The sequence below is a fragment of the Rhineura floridana genome, chromosome 10 (assembly GCF_030035675.1).
Source record: "Rhineura floridana isolate rRhiFlo1 chromosome 10, rRhiFlo1.hap2, whole genome shotgun sequence".
NCBI lineage: Eukaryota > Metazoa > Chordata > Lepidosauria > Squamata > Rhineuridae > Rhineura > Rhineura floridana.
Window position 1 is genome coordinate 87,779,356 of NC_084489.1, and position 19,025 is coordinate 87,798,380.

General features: G+C 46.0%; 1 protein-coding gene across 1 annotated transcript; it reads left to right on the plus strand.

Moving 5' to 3' along the window:
- Positions 1 to 1,485: 1,485 nt before the first annotated feature.
- LOC133365597 (cytochrome P450 2C25-like) lies at positions 1,486 to 17,602 on the plus strand. Its single transcript, XM_061587783.1, has 9 exons — positions 1,486 to 1,807; positions 3,037 to 3,199; positions 6,731 to 6,880; positions 8,280 to 8,440; positions 9,373 to 9,549; positions 11,551 to 11,692; positions 13,312 to 13,499; positions 14,757 to 14,898; positions 16,071 to 17,602. Exons 1-9 carry the CDS (start codon positions 1,637 to 1,639, stop codon positions 16,250 to 16,252), a joined length of 1,476 nt encoding a protein of 491 aa, XP_061443767.1. The 5' UTR covers positions 1,486 to 1,636; the 3' UTR covers positions 16,253 to 17,602.
- The last annotated feature ends 1,423 nt before the right edge of the window (positions 17,603 to 19,025 follow it).

The window sequence follows — 19,025 nt, forward strand, 5'->3', positions numbered from 1 at the left end:
TTTTCAACTTGTTCATTAATGACCTAGAATTAGGAGTGAGCAGTGAAGTGGCCAAGTTTGCTGACGACACTAAATTGTTCAGGGTTGTTAAAACAAAAAGGGATTGCGAAGAGCTCCAAAAAGACCTCTCCAAACTGAGTGAATGGGCGGAAAAATGGCAAATGCAATTCAATATAAACAAGTGTAAAATTATGCATATTGGAGCAAAAAATCTTAATTTCACATATACGCTCATGGGGTCTGAACTGGCGATGACCGACCAGGAGAGAGACCTCGGGGTTGTAGTGGACAGCACGATGAAAATGTCGACCCAGTGTGCGGCAGCTGTGAAAAAGGCAAATTCCATGCTAGCAATAATTAGGAAAGGTATTGAAAATAAAACAGCCGATATCATAATGCCGTTGTATAAATCTATGGTGCGGCCGCATTTGGAATACTGTGTACAGTTCTGGTCGCCTCATCTCAAAAAGGATATTATAGAGTTGGAAAAGGTTCAGAAGAGGGCAACCAGAATGATCAAGGGGATGGAGCGACTCCCTTACGAGGAAAGGTTGCAGCATTTGGGGCTTTTTAGTTTAGAGAAAAGGCAGGTCAGAGGAGACATGATAGAAGTGTATAAAATTATGCATGGCATTGAGAAAGTGGATAGAGAAAAGTTCTTCTCCCTCTCTCATAATACTAGAACTCGTGGACATTCAAAGAAGCTGAATGTTGGAAGATTCAGGACAGACAAAAGGAAGTACTTCTTTACTCAGCGCATAGTTAAACTATGGAATTTGCTCCCACAAGATGCAGTAATGGCCACCAGCTTGGATGGCTTTAAAAGAAGATTAGACAAATTCATGGAGGACAGGGCTATCAATGGCTACTAGCCATGATGGCTGTGCTCTGCCACCCTAGTCAGAGGCAGCATGCTTCTGAAAACCAGTTGCCGGAAGCCTCAGGAGGGGAGAGTGTTCTTGCACTCGGGTCCTGCTTGCGGGCTTCCCCCAGGCACCTGGTTGGCCGCTGTGAGAACAGGATGCTGGACTAGATGGGCCACTGGTCTGATCCAGCAGGCTCTTCTTATGTTCTTATGTTCTCAGTGAGTGCATCAAGGCTACTAACCATGATGGCTATGCGCTCCCTCCAGTGCCAGATGTGGCATGCTTCTGAATACCGGTGGCCGGAAGCCACAGGAGGAGAGAGTGCTCCTTGCACTCGGGTCCTGCTGGAGGGCTTCCCATTGGGGCATCTGGTTAGCCACTGTGAGAACAGGAGGCTGGCCTAATCCAGCCCAGCTCTTCTGTGTTCTGACCATTCCAGATTGCTTCCAGAGTACCAGCGCATGCACTGTTCCCCATGCAGGTGTCCTGCCCTGGGAGTATCTTGCCCCACATTTTGAGAGCGTGCAGGCAAGCATAGATGGCTTCCCATCCCTTGGTGACCCCGAGGGACAAAGTCCCCTGGAGAGCAGAGCACAAATGCTGAAAAGTACAAACACAGGCTCTGTTCCATGGGGTTATAGTACAATCGTCGAACAAACCGACTGACCGTGGTTGACACCTACCCAGCGACTGCTGACTCTGATTCTGTGGCTCAGATAAGATCTGTGAACTGCAGATCTCCTCAGCTGGAGGAAGGAGCCTGTGCAGCGATGGATCTGTTGGGGAGCACCACCGTCTTCCTGGTCATCTGCCTGGTCCTCCTGTTGGCATGGAGGTCGGGGTCCAAGAGGAAAAACATGCCCCCTGGCCCAACACCCCTTCCACTGATTGGGAACCTCTTACAGCTGAAGGCTAAGAACACTTTGGGACACCTGCGAGAGGTAAGCCTCAGGACTTCAGCTAACCCATTTCTCCAGCCCCCTGCCTCATGACTGGCACTTCCTCTGGGCTGGTCATGTCTGCTGGTTCTGTGTATTTATTCCATACATTTGTGTACTGCTTTTTCAAATATCAGTATCCCCTAACTGTACACATTGTCCCCGTTAATAAACCGACCATCTTAGTCCACAGCTCGTCCTGTTGGTGGTGTCCATCTCACACTTAAACCCTAATACAGCAGATCCCAGGAAGTTTTCAAAGCATTCTGCCTGAACTGGTGGCAGTGAAAAAAACTAAAGTAGAACAAATACCTATCCTTGTGTTTATATGAAGAGAGGCTGAAGGAACCAATTTTCCCAACAAAATCGTGACAGTCTTGAAGTCACCCAGCTCTCTTCCTTGTATCTGTAACTTACTCTTAAAGCATCCCCCCCAAAGGGTGATGTGCCACCTCCGCAACAGAGCTGTTCAACCTTGTGTCCTCCCCATAAGTTGCTGGACTACAATTCCCATCATCGCCAGCCAATTGTCAAGGATGATGTACTCCAGCAACATCTGGGGTCCCAAGGTTGAAGAACACTGGAACAGGACATCACATACTCAGTAGCATAGTGGCAAATTCAGAAGTGCAGGGTCCTTTCATGTTAGTCACAGCCACTCCCCCCCCCTCCGTTTTGGCTGCCAAGTTGAAAAAGAGATCCTTGTTGATGCCTTCTCCCACAACAACAGACATCCCTAGGAGCCAATAAGCATGAAAGGGGAGAGTGTTGGCTACTGAGAAGAGTCTTTTCTGTGGCTGATTCACCTCCTTTCACTCTGATTGGCTCCAGTCAGCAGGAAAAGGACAAGGAAGCATATTAGAAGACACTTCCTAGTGGCTAACCCATTCCCCTTTCATGCTTATTGGCTCATAGGATGCTACAGGCATAGGGACCCTGCTTTGAAAAATGTAAGGATCTAAGCCCCCCCCCCCGAGACCATGGACAACTACACCCTTGCACATACTTGTGAATCCTGACCCACCAGCTGCAGACCAGTGATATTCTTATTGCAAACAACATTATCTATGGAAGCAAATTCATTTAGGCTCTAGTGGAACTTTGATACAGACTAGATGTCACTTGATCCTGGCTTCTCCCCTTCAGCTACCACTTTGGCTGTTCGTCTGACCCCCAACAGCAGAGGCCTTCACCCCGCCTATAGCTCTCTCCGCCCTGCTCTGTCTTTATAGATGAGTGAAAAATACGGGCCTGTCTTCACGGTGCATTTCGGCTCAGATCAGGCGGTGATTCTCTACGGTTACGACGTAGTGAAGAAGGTTCTGATCGACCGCGGAGATGAGTTCCTTGACCGAGGAAGCTTCCCTTCAGCGGACAAGACCAACCGAGGACTAGGTATGGCCCACCTAAAAGAGTGAGGCACGGTTATTTATTTATTTATTATTATTTATTTATTTATTAGATTTTTATACCGCCCCATAGCCAAAGCTCTCTGGGCGGTTCACAACATGTAAACATCCAATACAATTAAAACATTATTAAACAACTAAAAATGAAAAACAAATTATACCAAAAACCCAAACATAATTAAACACATAGACAAATACAAACTCAATACTAAATATTAACTGTTAAAAAAGTATTAAACTAGTTAAAATATTAAGATGTTAAGATGTTGAATATTAAAATATTTATATATTAAAATGTTAAAAAGTTACAATATTAAATATTGAGATGTTAAAATGCCTGGGAGAAGAGGAAGGTTTTTACCTGACGCCGAAAAGATAGTAACGTTGGCACCAGGCGTACCTCATCAGGGAAAGAATTCCATCGTTCGGGGGCCGCCACTGAGAAGGTTAGCCCGAAGAAGGAGAGCCAAAGTAGCATAGAGGAAAGGATCTGGGCCAAGGGTGGGGAATCTCAGGTCCGAAGGTTGAATGTGGCCCTCCGGGGCCCTCGGTCTGGCCCTTGAAACTCTCCTTAGGCCACACACCCCTCCCCACAGGCTGCACACCTCACTGGCCCTGCCTGGCACCCCGTGTTTTTGCGTAACTGGAAAGCGGCCTTGAGCTCTGATCATGCCTCTTGCCAGCCTACATGGAGAACAGAGAGATAATGTGTATAGAAGCTACTCTATTGCACAACAGCGAAATTCGCATTCGTCACTCTGACTACTCTGGCCTCTGGCCCCGCCCACCACTAGCACGTGTCTCCCAGAAGGTCGTCCAGAAGGGAATGTGGCCCTCGGACTGAAAAAATGCCCTCCACCCCTGGCCTAGGCCAAACCGTCGGCATCCATCTGGACTCCCCACCAGGCGACCGTTTTCCTCACCCTCTGTCCTGCTTTGCGTAACATCCAGTTCCTGATGAAGAAGTCAAGGGGCCTCAAAAGCTTGCCTGCTGTTTGGTCACAATACAGGGACTTTGACATTTCCCTCCCTCCCTCCCCAAAATAACCCTCAGTGCTGCCCTGGGCTCCTGCTGGGAAGAAGGGCAGGATATAAATCAAATCATAAATAAATAAAAATAAATAGCCATGCCTGCTAATACAACCCATTTCTTCCTCTCCTTTGCTTTCTGTGGTGGCATTCTCTCTGAGAAAATCTTGTTTATTTGGCATGCAGGGGGCTGGCGGGACTTAGCAGCACTGATTGCACAATAAGCCTGTCTGGAAGCGCCCATGTAAGCATCACACACACCAGACCATAGGGCAGTTTTTGCCAACCGGGTGCCCTCCCAACGTTTTGGACGGCAACTCCCATCCGGCGCAGCCAGCTCTGGCCTTTGGCCTGCCATCTCACCCGAGAGGGCCTAGCACATCCTTCTCGCCACGTTCCCCAAATCCAGTAACGTGGAGAAATTCCGGTTACAACAAACTCTCAGCCATTTCCCCAGCTCACACCAGGTATGAAACGTGAGTGGGATATCATTCGGTAGGAGGCCACAGCAGCCAGTCCAAGATGTCCCTTTGTCCTTTATGGACCATCTGAGAGCCAGTGGCTGACCGTCTTCTAAGCCATGTCACTCATGAAGAAAACTAGTTCAGGATAAGATAGACTTGAGCTAAAGAGCTCCTTTTATTTTCAATGTTCTGCTTTATCCCTTTGTTCCCTCCCTTGCTTAATGTATTCCTAATAAATGTTCTATAATTTGACAGTCGAGAGCCAGCGTGGTGTAATGGTTAAGGTGTTGGACTATGCCCTGGGAGACCAGGGTTCAAATCCCCACATAGCCATGAAGCTCACTGGGTGACCTTGGGCCAGTCACTGCCTCTCAGCCTCAGAGGAAGACAATGGTAAACCCCCTCCGAATGCCGCTTACCATGAAAACCCTATTCGTAGGGTCGCCATTCAGATCAACTTGAAGGTAGGGTTGCCATATTGCCCGGTTAGCTGGGTTTTACCCAGATTCTTTGCATGCCACCCAGTGCCCGTTTAGCCCATTAGGTGGCCTGGATTCTCAGCTTTAATTTTTTTTAAAAAGTAAGTTTCTAGGTGGTCCAGTTCTCGAGATATACATAAAAACGTCAGCTGCCCCCCGATTGTTAAATCTTTCTTTAAACAGTACTTTACAGCACTTCGTAGCTTCAACCCCGCCCATTCAGGATTGCAGCCAATCAGCCAACTGGACAGTCCAAATATCAATATGCAAATAATTTGCATAATCTGCAGATTAGCCTGCCCGGATTTGTGGAACTGGAATATGGCAACCCTACTTGAAGGCAGCCCATTTCCATTTTCACTTTGACAGTCAGGTCAGTGTGTGTGGTTGCCAACCTCACAGGGTGAGTGTAACACCCGTCCCACAAGCTTAAGCCGCTTGGTTTATGCTACAGAGATATTGGTTTGGGGTTGCCAGAGAAAAGCAGGCTGCTCCGATCTCTGGCAGAGGAAGAGAGCTGGGTGCGGCTCTGTGCCCTTTGCAAGCCGAGTGGGACTTTGGTGGGGAAAAGCAAGTGTCTTTTGTCCCAGAGAGGGGCAAGTAAATTTGTTGCTATCTCAGAGTCCCATTTTAAGTTTTACCTGAGAGCCGCATCATCCTCTTCCACCTGTGAACTGTAGGTACAAAAAGGGGAGGGTGGTGGCAGCAATTACCGGATCGTTTGGGACATAGCTGGCCTACCTTGGAAGGCAGTTGTGCAAGGAAGAGTGTAAGCAGGCTCTCCTACCCTTCTGTTGCAGACCATACAGCTATATTTTAGTAATCTAGGTAGCCATAGGCAACCAGGAATTCCACTGAGGAGAGCGAAGATGGAGAGATCGGCGTCTCTCTGTTCCTCGCTGGGCAGCCCATTTCATTTCTGTGCTAGCCAGAGGAAGGAAAAAGCCCCCCCCCTTCCTCTGGGATCACCACAGACATCAAGCAGGCTAGCAGTGGAAGGAGAGAGTGGTCTATCCCTCCGCCACCCACCTACTGACAGAAGGCAGGTTGGGTTTGTGTACTGGCCTTTTTACTAGCCAGCCAAGGGGCTAGTAGCTGCTTCCCTTCTTCAGCAGCCAGCAGCCTAGTTATTTTTTTTTGTAGGCTAGTAGGGTTTTGTTTAAAATTTTAAAGGCTACTTTTGAAGAAGAAAATGATAGAACTGTAGTCACTTTCCCCCTCCAAAAAGTATAAAGCATCCGGTGCAGGCTTGGTTTAGAGCAGCCTTGGCCAACCTGGCGCCCTCCAGATGGTTTGGGCTGCAACTCACAAAAGCACTGGTCAGCACCGCCGAATGATGCCAGGGTTGATGGGAGTCTGTCCTTGCTGGCTGAGGCTGATGGGAGTGGTAGTCAAAACATCTGACAGGCGACGGGTTTGTAAAGACTGGCCTGACTCATGCAGAGTGCCATGCATTGGTTGGCATCGGAGAGAGCTGCAGTTGCAATCTGTTCCCCCCCCCATTGAGCCTACATGGATTGTGTTTCCTCTGACTGCTTTCCGCAGGTATCCTCATGTCCAATGGCGAGCGCTGGGTCCACCTCCGCCGCTTCTCCCTCACAACCTTGAGGAACTTTGGAATGGGCAAGAAAGGCATTGAGGAACGGATCCAGGAGGAAGCAGAATACTTGATGAAGGAGCTCAGGGCCCAAAAGGGTGAGTGCCCTGAAATCTGAAGGAATGTATAGATATCGATATAGACATAGATATAGATATAGATATAGTTAGACAGACAGACAGACAGACAGACAGACAGACAGACAGATAGATAGATAGATAGATAGATAGATAGACAGATAGACAGATAGACAGATAGACAGATAGACAGATAGACAGATAGATAGACAGATAGACAGTTTTGAAAGCAACAAACAGAACTTCACTCAAGCTTGCTCTGGATCCCTACAAGGATTCTGTTAATCACCTAAAAATATACATGAACGTGATTGTGATTAACCAAACAGAGGTTTTTATTGTATTAACAAAACGTTTCAGCTTCCGCCTTCATCAGCTGCTAACATACAAATGCTGTTACCAAGGAGGCAGTTATAGAGCTTTGAGGATGGAATGCTCAGAGGGGCTTCATTGGCAGAAGCTAAGTAGTGGAGGTACTGTCCTCCAGGTTCAGGCCATGTGGTGCCAATGTGTCCATTGAGTATATCCAAAACTTGTCCCTTTAGACTAAAAGGGAGAACTTTTGGATTTACTCTCTGGACACATTGGCACCACATGGCCTGAACCTGGAGGACAGTACCTCCACTACTTAGCTTCTGCATGTATACATATTTTGTATACATATTTATTATGTATACAGTTCACAGCTTGGATATGTATATAATACATAATTATACATAATTGGGTGTTAGAACAAATTAAACCAGAACTATGACTAGAAGCTAAAATGATGAAACTGAGGTTATCATACTTTGGACACATAATGAGAAGACCTGATTCATTAGAAAAGACAATAATGCTGGGAAAAACAGAAGGGAGTAGAAAAAGGGGAAAGCCAAACAAGAGATGTATTGATTGCATAAAGGAAGCCACAGACTGGAACTTACAAGATCTGAACAGGGTGGTTCATGACAGGTGCTATTGGAGGTTGCTGATTCATAGGGTCGCCATAAGTCATAATCGACTTGAAGGCACATAACAACAACAACAATACATATTTAAAAATCCAGACTCCCTCACAACCTTGTGGAACTTAGAATGGGCATGAAAAGCATGAAGAAACAGACCCATGTTAGAAAAAAACATGGACAACTAACTTTTGTTTCAGGAAATAACAGATTCATTCCTATGATAAAATCCTGCATTTTGCCATTCACTTCTAAAGGCAGCTCTCACTCCAACTGTGATGAATGGTGTTGGACTTCAACTCCCATCAGCCCCCCAGTGAGCATGGTCAATGGTAGGGACGGGAGTGATGGGAGGCAGAGTCCAGTAATTATCTGGAGGGCACCATATTGGGGAAGGTTGCTTTAGACACTGGATGGATGAGAAGTCAGGAAAGCCCTTGATGCACATCTAATGACTCTTGATGTCTTTGCAGAGCAGCCCTTCAACCCAGCCATCCTGTTCAGTTGCGCTACTGGCAATGTGGTCAGTCACATCCTCCTTGGAGAACGATTTGATTACCAGGATGAGGAATACCTCCAGATCATCCGCCTGCTGATTGATAGTTTTCTGTTGGAGAGTTCTGTTGCAGGGCAGGTGAGGACAGCCCTGGAAAGCAAACCCTGAATGGAATTAAAGCAGTTGCACACCAAGAGAGACTCAGGGCTAGACCTTCCATTAGACAGAGGGAGGCAGTTTCCTTGGGGAACTGAGTGTGGTCCCATTTGCTACCGGGCCAAGTTCAAGGTTCTAGTTTTGGTATTTGTTGTTGTCGTTATGTGCCTTCAAGTCGATTACGACTTATGGCGACCCTATGAATCAGTGACCTTCAAGAGCATCTGTCATGAACCACCCTGTTCAGATCTTGTAAGTTCAGTTTTGGTATACAAAGCCCTATACAGCTCGGGACCACCATACCTGAAAGACCGTCTTATCCCTTATATACCCAGTCGACCACTGCGCTCTGCAGGTGAGGGTCTCCTGCAGGTACCATCTTATCAGGAGGTCTGTTCCCCACAACACAGGAAACAGAAGAGGCGTGGACAGAGGATGGGCCCTACCCCTGTGAAGCAAAACATGGGGCAAGACGTCCTCACTGTAGATGTTACAGCGGTTAATAATCAGGATAGCAATAATAATCAGTTTATAGCAGGGTACAGGAAACTCAGATTTATGTAGGAGAAAGTCCAAAATGGCGGGGAACGTCATATGAACACCAGCAAATTAATGGAAACACAAGGGGCTTAGATCACAGATTAAAAGGAGGTATGGATGGGCCCTAAACTGGATGGGTTGGTTATGGCTGTGGATGGCTGTGTAACATGTTATTTTCTGATGGTGCAATCAGGTTTAATTAACCAAAAAGATTCAAATTCTATCAGTTCCTTTGGGCAATGTCCTCTCCCAACATTGTTGTAAATCACATGGACATCTTCAGGTATTAAGTGACTAATAAATCTAATAAATAATAATAGTAACTCAGCAAGGCACTCACCACTACATCTCTAAGGGCTCTCTCTCTCTTTCAGCTCTACAACATCTTCCCCAGGATCATGGACTATTTGCCTGGTTCTCACCAAACGTTCTTCAAAAGCATCCATGGTATCCAGGCCTTCATAGCCCAGAAGGTGAAAGATCACGAGAGAAGTCTGGATTCCAGTGCTCCTCAGGACTTCATAGACTCCTTCCTCCTCAAAATGAAGCAGGTGGGATGTGCCGGAGAAACATACCATGAGTTAATGAGCCTGACCTCTCAGAGGGCTGTAGCTCAGTGGTAGAGCATCTTTCTTGCATGCAGAAGGTCCCAGGTTCAACCCCCGGGATGGGGAGAGGCTGCTGCCTGAAAATCCTGGAAAGCTGCTGCCAGCCAGCGCAGACAATACTGAGCAAGATGGACTAATGGTCTGACTCGGTATACGGCAGCATCCTATGGTGTCTGGGTTCATCCTTCCCCAACACAAAGTCACAATTATTATTTTTACTATTTATTTATTTATTACATTTATATACCACCCCATAGCCAAAGCTCTTTGGGCGGTTTACAGCAATTAAACACAATAAAAACAAATATACAAATTTTAAAACACAAAAAACAATTTAGAACACAATTTTAAAAATTTAAAAACAATTTTAAATGCTAAAATGCCTGAGAGAAGAGGAAAGTCTTGACCTGGCGCTGAAAAGATAACAGTGTTGGCACCAGGCGCACCTCGTCAGCAAGATCATTCCATAATTTGGGGGCCACCACTGTGAAGGCCCTCTCCCTTGTTGCCAGACTCCCAGCTTCCCTTGGAGTAGGCACCCAGAGGAGGGCCTTGGATGCTGAGCATAGTGTACGGGTAGGTTCGTATCGGGAGAGTCGTTCCATCAGGTATTGTGGTCCCAAGCCGTGTAAGACTTTACAGGTCAAAACCAGCACCCTGAATCGAGCTCAGAAACATACAGGCAGCCAATGCAAGTGGGTAATGATGTTTTATGCTTTATTGTTGTACAGCACCCTGATATTTTGTGATATTGTGGTATAGAAATACTTTCAAAAATATAAATAAATAAGGAGGCGATGGCCGCAGTGGAGCAGCTCGCCACCGTCTGTCTGTAAAGTGCCCACATCAGATCTGCCACTGTACTACAGGTGCACGAACATAAACCCAAGTGCTTGAAACAGCTTTGCAGCACGTTGAGCCTCTTGGGTGTTTGTCTGTCTTCACCCCATGCTGGGAGTAACCCATATGGTGCCCTCCAGTTTTTATTGGACTCCAGCTCCCAACACCCTTGCCTATTGGTCATGCTGGCTAGGGGCTGATGGAAGTTGGGGCTCAGTGACATGGAGGCTGCCAGGCTGGCTATCCCTGATGTGTGCATTTTCAGTATAACATCCCCCTCTGCTGCTCTTAAAACGTTACAGCTATCATTATCCTTAGACTGGAAAAGTGGCAAGGTGGCCACTTGTGCACCCCTAAAACAGCAAATGCATTGTCAAAGCGATAGAGCACGTATTTGCATAAAATGTGTATATGTTAATGTACATGAATATATGCAAACTTAGAAACAAGCTATAATTTAATAGAAATACGGTCCGTCTCACCTTAGTAGGAAAGACCTGCATGTGCCTGCTCAGATTGCTATTTATGTATGTATTTATTAAATTTATATCCTGCTCTTCATCCCAGAAGGAGCCCAGGGTGGCAAATAAAAACGTGAAAAGGACTTTAAAACATATTAAAACAAAGCATCTTAAAAATATATTTAAAAAACTTTAAAAGCATCTTAGAAAGCAATTCCAGCACAGACGCAGACTGGGATAAAGTCTCTACTTAAAAGGCTTGTTGAAAGAGGAAGGTCTTCAGGAGGCGCAGAAAAGACAACAGAGATGACACCTGTCTAACATTTAAGGGGAGGGAATTCCAAAGGGTTGGTGCTTCCACACTAAAGGTCCTTTTCCTATGTTGTGTGGGAAGCACCTCCAGATAAGATGGTATCTGCAAGAGGCCCTCACCTGCAGAGCGCAGTGATCAACTGGGTATAGAAGCGGTAAGACAATCTTTCAGGTATCCTGGTCCCAAGCTGTGTAGGGCTGTGTATGCCAAAACTAGAACCTTGAACTTACTCTGGTAGTTAATGGGCAGCCACCTGATGGACATGTAGTAGGACATAGATCAGGCCCTGGTGTAGAGGACAATCTCTCTTGCGTTCTCCCCCATTTCCAGGAACAGCACAACCCCAAGACTGAATTTACGAGAGAGAACTTGATGATGTCTGCTTATGACTTGTTCATCGCTGGGACAGAGACAACCAGCACCACCCTGAGATACATCCTCATGGTCTTGCTTGAGCACCCAACAGTGCAAGGTTTACTGACTGTTTCATTAACTGTGTTTGCATTTCTTTTATGGGATGCCCGTATGCTTTAGCTGCTGAGTCATGTGCTTTAGCCAGCTGTTCCATCATTTGTAAATATCTGGCTGAGTAACTATCTGGCTGAACATCTTCCAATAGCTTATTCATTTGCAGTGTCATCCTGGGAGTTCAGTGGGAGTTCCTCCCAGGTCAGTGTGCACAGGGTTGCAGCTGTAGCTGCTTCCCTTCCCTGCTTTATGCAGACATCGCCAGGGATGGGTTTCAATATTTCTTGGTACCCCACCTTTCCTCCAAGGAACTAAAGGTGCCATAGTCTCCCCCTCTCTGTTTTATCCTCACAATGATCCTGTGAGGTAGCTTAGGCTGAGAGACAGTGACTGGCTCAAGGCGAGCTTGATGGCTAAATGTGGATTTGAACTTTGGTCCCCAGGGCCTAGTTCAGCACTCCAACCACACTGGCTCTGTTGGTGTCCTTTGCTGTCCAACTGTGGAAGAGTCAAGGTTTGCATGGACAAGATTCCAGCTCAACATACTCTAGGGAATACTGGAAAGAGGGTGTAGCCAGGACACAATCAATTGCAACTCGAGGCTTGGCTAGACCACTTCCAAATGGACTTGGGACACTAACCAGGCAGCTTGCCGCTGCATAAATCTTTTAAAAGTGGTAAATAAACAGCTGCAGGCAACAGTGGAGAGGTACCACCAGGACTGGAGCCATGGTGCTGCTGGGTTGAGAATGAGATCCTTGTTAATGCCTTCTCCCACAACAACAGATATCCCTAGGAGCCAATCAGCATGAAAGGGGAAAGTGTTAGCTGCTGAGAAGAGTCTTCTCAGTGGCTGACTCAACTGCCTTCACTCTGATGGGCTTCAATCAGCAGGAAAGGACAAGGAAGCACATTAGAAGACTCTTCTCAGTGGCTAACACCCTCCCCTTCCATGCTTATTGTCTCATAAAATGCTGAAGACATAGGGACCCTTCTCCCAAAACACACACACCCCAGACCTTGGACAACTACACCCCTGTCTCCAACCAACCAATGTGTAGAAAAATTTATATACTGAGGTAAAGTGTGCATAAAAATTGATATATTTGTGAAAATGACATGCAAAAATGCATTAAGGGAAATACAAAAATGTGTGTATTAGGAGGAATTGACACTGAGATGCTGATGAATTTTCATGAGGTCTTTAAAAAAAGAATCTCAAACTGATGTGGAAATGTTAAGAATTGAACTTAAGACTGGAAAAATGAGGAATGGATAGTTTTGCCCCTCCCTCGCAGAGGGAGTTTTCTTCTTGGGGCAATTAGCAGCTGAGAAGGGAGAAGAGGTGGTTTTCATTAGGATCATGGAAGGAAATGGTTAAAAGACCTCTGCATTCACTGCTGAAGAGTCCCGGCAGCTGTGATCTACTATTTTGAAAAGTTTCAAAATAGTTAAGTTAAAGTAGATGCATTTAACATTGCGTGTAGTTCGGCCGAACTCTTCTGGAGGGAAAAAAAGAGAGAGAGTCAACTGTGGGAATGACATTGCCACAAAAATTTGCTTCCTTTTTCTTGATCTGCTAAGATATGCACTTCACAACCTGTCGTTTGAATCCACTTCCAGAAAAGATCCACCAGGAAATAGACCAAGTGATAGGACAGGAACGGCCCCCCGCCATGAAGGACCGTCCTGAGATGCCTTACACGGAAGCTGTCCTCCACGAAGCCCAGCGCTTTATTGATCTCATACCCTTAGGGGTCACCCGTGTAGTGAAACAGGACGTGGAAATCGAGGGCTTTACCATCCCCAAGGTACCTGGGACGGCATAAGGTTTTGCAGAAAGCCTAAGAGCAGCTCCAGGCAGCAAATGGGTAGCGGTTGATTCTTTGTTCAAGTGAAACACGGGGACGGCCCTACCATTATACAGAGAGATGCCTGCCTCAAGTGAGCTGATTCTGGGTGGTATGAAAGGAGAGCACATGGCTAATTAATTTATTATTGTTACTGCATGTTTTCTCCCAGGGAGATGAACTTGTGGGATTTTCTGTCTCAGGTGGCAAAATGTCTTGGATCATCATTGCAGTGGGCAAGGCAGTCAGATGACCTGGAAAAATAATAATTGCCCTATGTTTGTTATCCACAGTTCAATTTAGACTTAATCAGCCAAAATATGAAGTGGCAGGCTGTGGCCTGCGTGGTGCTTTAGCATCCATGCACATGCATTTTAGCATGTGTTTTTAAATTGTTTTTAAAAAGTGTTTTTAAATTTGTATATTTGTATATTTGTTTTTAATGTTTTTAATTGTTGTAAACCGCCCAGAGAGCTTCGGCTATGGGGCGGTATACAAATGTAATAAATAATAATAATAATAATAATAATAATAATAATAATAATAATAATTTACATGCCCGTCTGCCCTAGAGACAAGATAAATCCCCCCCAATATGATATTTTATTTCTTTGCACAGGGGTGGGAAAAAAAATTTCAGCCCAAGGGCCACATTCCCTTGTGGACAACCTGCCAGGGGCCACATTCCAGTGATGGGCAGGGCCAGAGGGAAAAGTGGGCAGAACAATGGATGTGATTCTTACCTTAGCATAGTAATCTGTGTTTCAACCACACCTCTCCATCCTCCACCTGGGCAGGCAAGAGGCATTATTGCAGATATCACAGGACAGCTTCCATCCAGGCAAAAGCACTCAAGCAGTGTGTGGAGCAGGGTTGGTGAGATGTATGGACCAGGGGATAGTGGCAAGGGCTGAACAGAGAGGCCTGGAGGGTGCATTTGGCCTGCGGTTCTGCACCCCTGTCCAATGCCAAACTACCGACCAACACTTAACACAACACTGGACGCTTGCACCACATCACACCAACTTTGCAACAACTATACTAGCTGTTTCTGGATTTGACATCCTGGTTTTAACCTTTCAAGTCTTAAATGGTTTGGGGCCAAGGACCACCTGTGCTCATATGACCAATCTTAAAATCTTGAAAGTGAACAATGATTAGCGCTTAATTGTTGCTGGCTGGCTGCTCCATTGCCGCCTTCTCTGCTTCTCCCAACAGGGTGCCTCTGTCTACCCCATCCTGAGTTCTGCATTGCATGACCCCAAGCAATATAACAATCCAAATCAGTTTGACCCAGAACATTTTCTGGACAAAAACGGGAACTTCAAGAGGAATGGAGCTGACATGCCTTTTTCTGCAGGTGGGGATGGTTGGGGAAACCCTAACTCTTGATCTCCTGCACTGAGGAGGGTGGGACTAGATCATGGCTGGGGAACCTATTTCTGCCCAAGGGCTGCATTCCCTTTGGGGCAACCGCTTAGCTGGTGCATGCCAGTGGTGGGTGGGGCCAGGGGGCAAAGGTGGGCGAAGCAATGAAGGCATACATAGGACTTATGTAACTTTACAGTTGACAACGAGGACATTGAACTTGTCAAGGATTATCAGTACCTCAGCACAGTCATTAACCAAAGTGGAGACAATAGTCAAGAAATCAGAAGAAGGCTAGGACTGGGGAGGGCAGCTGTGAGAGAACTAGAGAAGGTCCTCAAATGCAAAGATGTATCACTGAACACCAAAGTCAGGATCATTCAGACCATGGTATTCCCGATCTCTATGTATGGATGTGAAAGTTGGACAGTGAAAAAGGCGGATAAGAGAAAAATCAACTCATTTGAAATGTGGTGCTGGAGGAGAGCTTTGCGCATACCATGGACTGCGAAAAAGACAAATGATTGGGTGTTAGAACAAATGAAACCAGAACTATAATTAGAAGCTAAAATGATGAAATTGAGGTTATCATACTCTGGACACATCATGAGAAGACATGATTCACTAGAAAAGACAATAATGTTGGGGAAAACAAGGGAGTAGAAAAAGAGGAAGGCCAAAGAAGAGATGGATTGATTCCATAAAGGAAGCCACAGACCTGAACTTACAAGATCTGAACAGGGCGGTTCACGACAGATGCTGTTGGAGGTCACTGATTCATAGGGTCGCCATAAGTCGTAATCGACTTGAAGGCACATAACAACAACACAGTAGGATAGTGTCAAACACACTCACACACCCCTCTCTCTCCTCTGTCCAGGCGAGCGAAAGGCATAGTCAGAGAGCAAGGGGCAGGGCCCATTCGAGCCTGGCAAAGAACAGTCAAGGAAAGTCTGAAGCAGGGCCTGTCGGGGGGGGGTATCTGGCAAGAGGGTGAAGTTTATTTATAAATTTGTTTGTATAGCACTATCTCGTTAAAAAGATCAAAGCGATTTGCAACAAGTTAAAAAAAACCATACATAAAAACATGAGAGCTTGAACCAATTTTCACAAATTTAAGATATTTGTGACTTTAACTGCAACTTCTCCTTCCCTCTGTTACAGGAAAGAGGAACTGTCTGGGTGAAGGGCTGGCCCGAATGCAGCTCTTTTTATATCTCACCACCATCCTGCAGAGTTTCCATCTCAAACACCCTCCAGGAGTCGCCAAAATTGACCTCGCCCCAGCTGTCAGTGGCTTTGGGAATATCCCGTGCCAAGTCCCCTTCTGCTTTTCTCCACGCTAAGCACTGCCCTCGCCTCTGGTGGCACCCCTTGCGCACTCATAAGGGTATCAAGTTGTGATGATGATGAATAATTATTATAGGAGTGAAATTGGGTGAGGCACACTTTCCAGAAGCGGTTTGCAAACAATCTCGTCCTAATTGCGTGTAAACTAAAGCAGATCAATTGCTCCTTTTCTCTTTACAAGCGCTAGGGGGCTTTAGCGACAGGAGCCAAGGCCCCGGTCGGCCACCTACGTGTCACCAAAAAAGAGGGCAAATTGCACCGAATCCGCATTGTGCTGATTTAATTGCATAGATGCAAATTTAGACATTGAAATAGAAATACAATCTATTTTACCATAGTTAAGAAGGCTTTGAGCAGGGCTGCACGGGCACCACACATTTAAAGCCCATTTCTCCCCAAAAAATTCTGGGCACTCAGAGGGCTACAGTTCCAAGCACCCTTAACAAACTATGGTTCTAGGCTGGCGGGAGGATGTACTTCAGATGTATGGTGTGCAAGCAGCTGTGATGGGCTGCCAGGATTCACCAGTCCTGTGGCCCCTGGCCTTGTAAGGCCCCAATCCACACCAGCAGGCAACACCCAGGCAATGACTCTTGAGGAGACCTCATTTGGACACTGCCCAGAGACTTCACCTGTGGGAGAAGGGTGGGGCATTCTCCCTCAGCTGCCCGAGGATAGAGAAGGAACCCAGCTGTTGCGTCGTAGACAAAAAGAAGTGAGGGGAGGCAGGGAAGATGTAAAAGGCCTCAGAGGTAGGGAGGGAGGGAGCTCTGTGGAGAGGTAGGGCCTCGGCTGAGGTTGGGGAAAAGCGGCCCCTACTTCTCTCATCAGGCTGTTCTCTGAAGAGCTTTTGGGTGTGGCCAGAGCCAGTGTGGTGTAGTGGTTAAGGTGTTGGACTACGACCTGGGAGACCAGAGTTTGAATCCCCACACAGCCATGAAGCTCGCTGGGTGACCTTGGGCCAGTCACTGCCTCTCAGCCTCAGAGGAAGGCAATGGTAAACCACCTCTGAATACCGCTTACCATGAAAATCCTATTCGTAGGGTTGCCCATAAGTCGGAATCGACTTGAGGGCAGTCCACTTCATTTCAGAGCGGGGTTATCAGCAGTCTAGGCTTATGTACCCCCCCTGCACCAAGGGGAGGCAGAGGAGCCCTTGGTTTCAGTTTGCCATAAGCATTGAGGCAGAAGACTCCTGTCTACGTTGTGGAAGAACTTCCCCTGGAAGACGGGAGCAGCCCAGAGAAGTAAAGGTGCGCTAAACAACTTGGAGCTGGAAGGAACAGAAGCCTTCACCAAAGAATGTGAAGTAACATTACTGTAATAAAGTTGGATCTGCAACTGAAGAGCTGTGAGTTGGCGCCTCTGTTTTGACCTCCTTACCAGGTGGAGCGCATGGAAGGCATGGAACAGGGCCCCTATGATGTGCCCCTTTCCCACAGGTATGGGGCAGTAGCCCAGATGACCTCCTGTGTGCCTGCCCTGGTGTTCATTGTGCATGAGCATCTTCAAGGCCCCTCCGGCTGCCTTCTTAGGGTTTTTTTGTCTCTAAACCAGACATTGGCCAAACGGCCCTTCAAATAGACGAGACTCTTCTGTTTGACTATATTTTCAAACAGAGGAGTGTCCTCTGTAATACAGAATACTTGACCACCCTCAACTATGAGGGCAGATGAGTAAATGGAGTCACATCCACACCATATATACAAAGTACAAGGCTTCCCTTAAAGAATTATGGGAACTGTAGTTTACCCCTTACAGAAATACCAGTCCTGGCACCCTTCACACAAACTACAGTTCCCAGGATTTTTTGGGAGAAGTCATGTACTTTACATGTATGGTGTAGAAGTGACCTTGGAAACAGTTAATCCAGGCAGGCAGCACCGAGAAAGTCTAGATAAAGGCTTGTAGTCTCCTGTGTGGTGACTAGGAATGGGTGCGCATTTCGATTCAGTTTGCATTATTTATTTATTATTTGATTTATATCCTGCCCTTCCTCCCAGCAGGAGCCCAGGGTGGCAAACAAAAGCGCTAAGAACACTTTAAAACATCATCAAAACAGACCTTAAAATACATTAAAACAAAATAACGTTAAAAACATTTTTTTAAAAAAAAAGCTTAAAAACATCTTTAAAAAAGGCTTAAAAACATATTGTTTAAAAAAGACAAGAAAAAAGATATTAAAAAGCAATTCCAACACTTCCCACATTTCAAGCCAAATCTATCAAATTCACAGTTTCTGAAACAATATAAAAACTGAAACGCAGCCATCCTTTGGAAGTCACACTTATTTGAATTTTGCAATCCAGGTCGCCAACCCATGTTTGCAAAAGTGCATTTGTTAGGGAAAGTGTGCATAAAAATGAATAGATGAATGAAAATAGCATACAAAAATGTGTTTTATGACAAGAAACTGCTTGCGAAAATGTGTGCAATAGTCAAGCCTGCCTACAAAAATGTATTTATTAGGATGCTGGAGAATTTTCATGAGGAATTTTTAAAAAATAATAACAGATTGCTGCAGAAATGTGGAAACCTGAATTTAAGATTGAAGAAAAAGAGAAGCTAGGAGAACCAAAATTGGCAGATCTTTCCATCCCTAGCGGGGACCCATTTAAATAGATGGTTACAGGAGCCTATTATGGAAGGGCTTGCAAGCTTTGTTCTTGCATGACAAAGTCCATGCCTTGAAGGAGGTGGTGGTAAGAGATCCTTACGAGGACCTCCCTGGACCCAGAAATGTTAAATAATTATTGCCCAGTGGCAAAT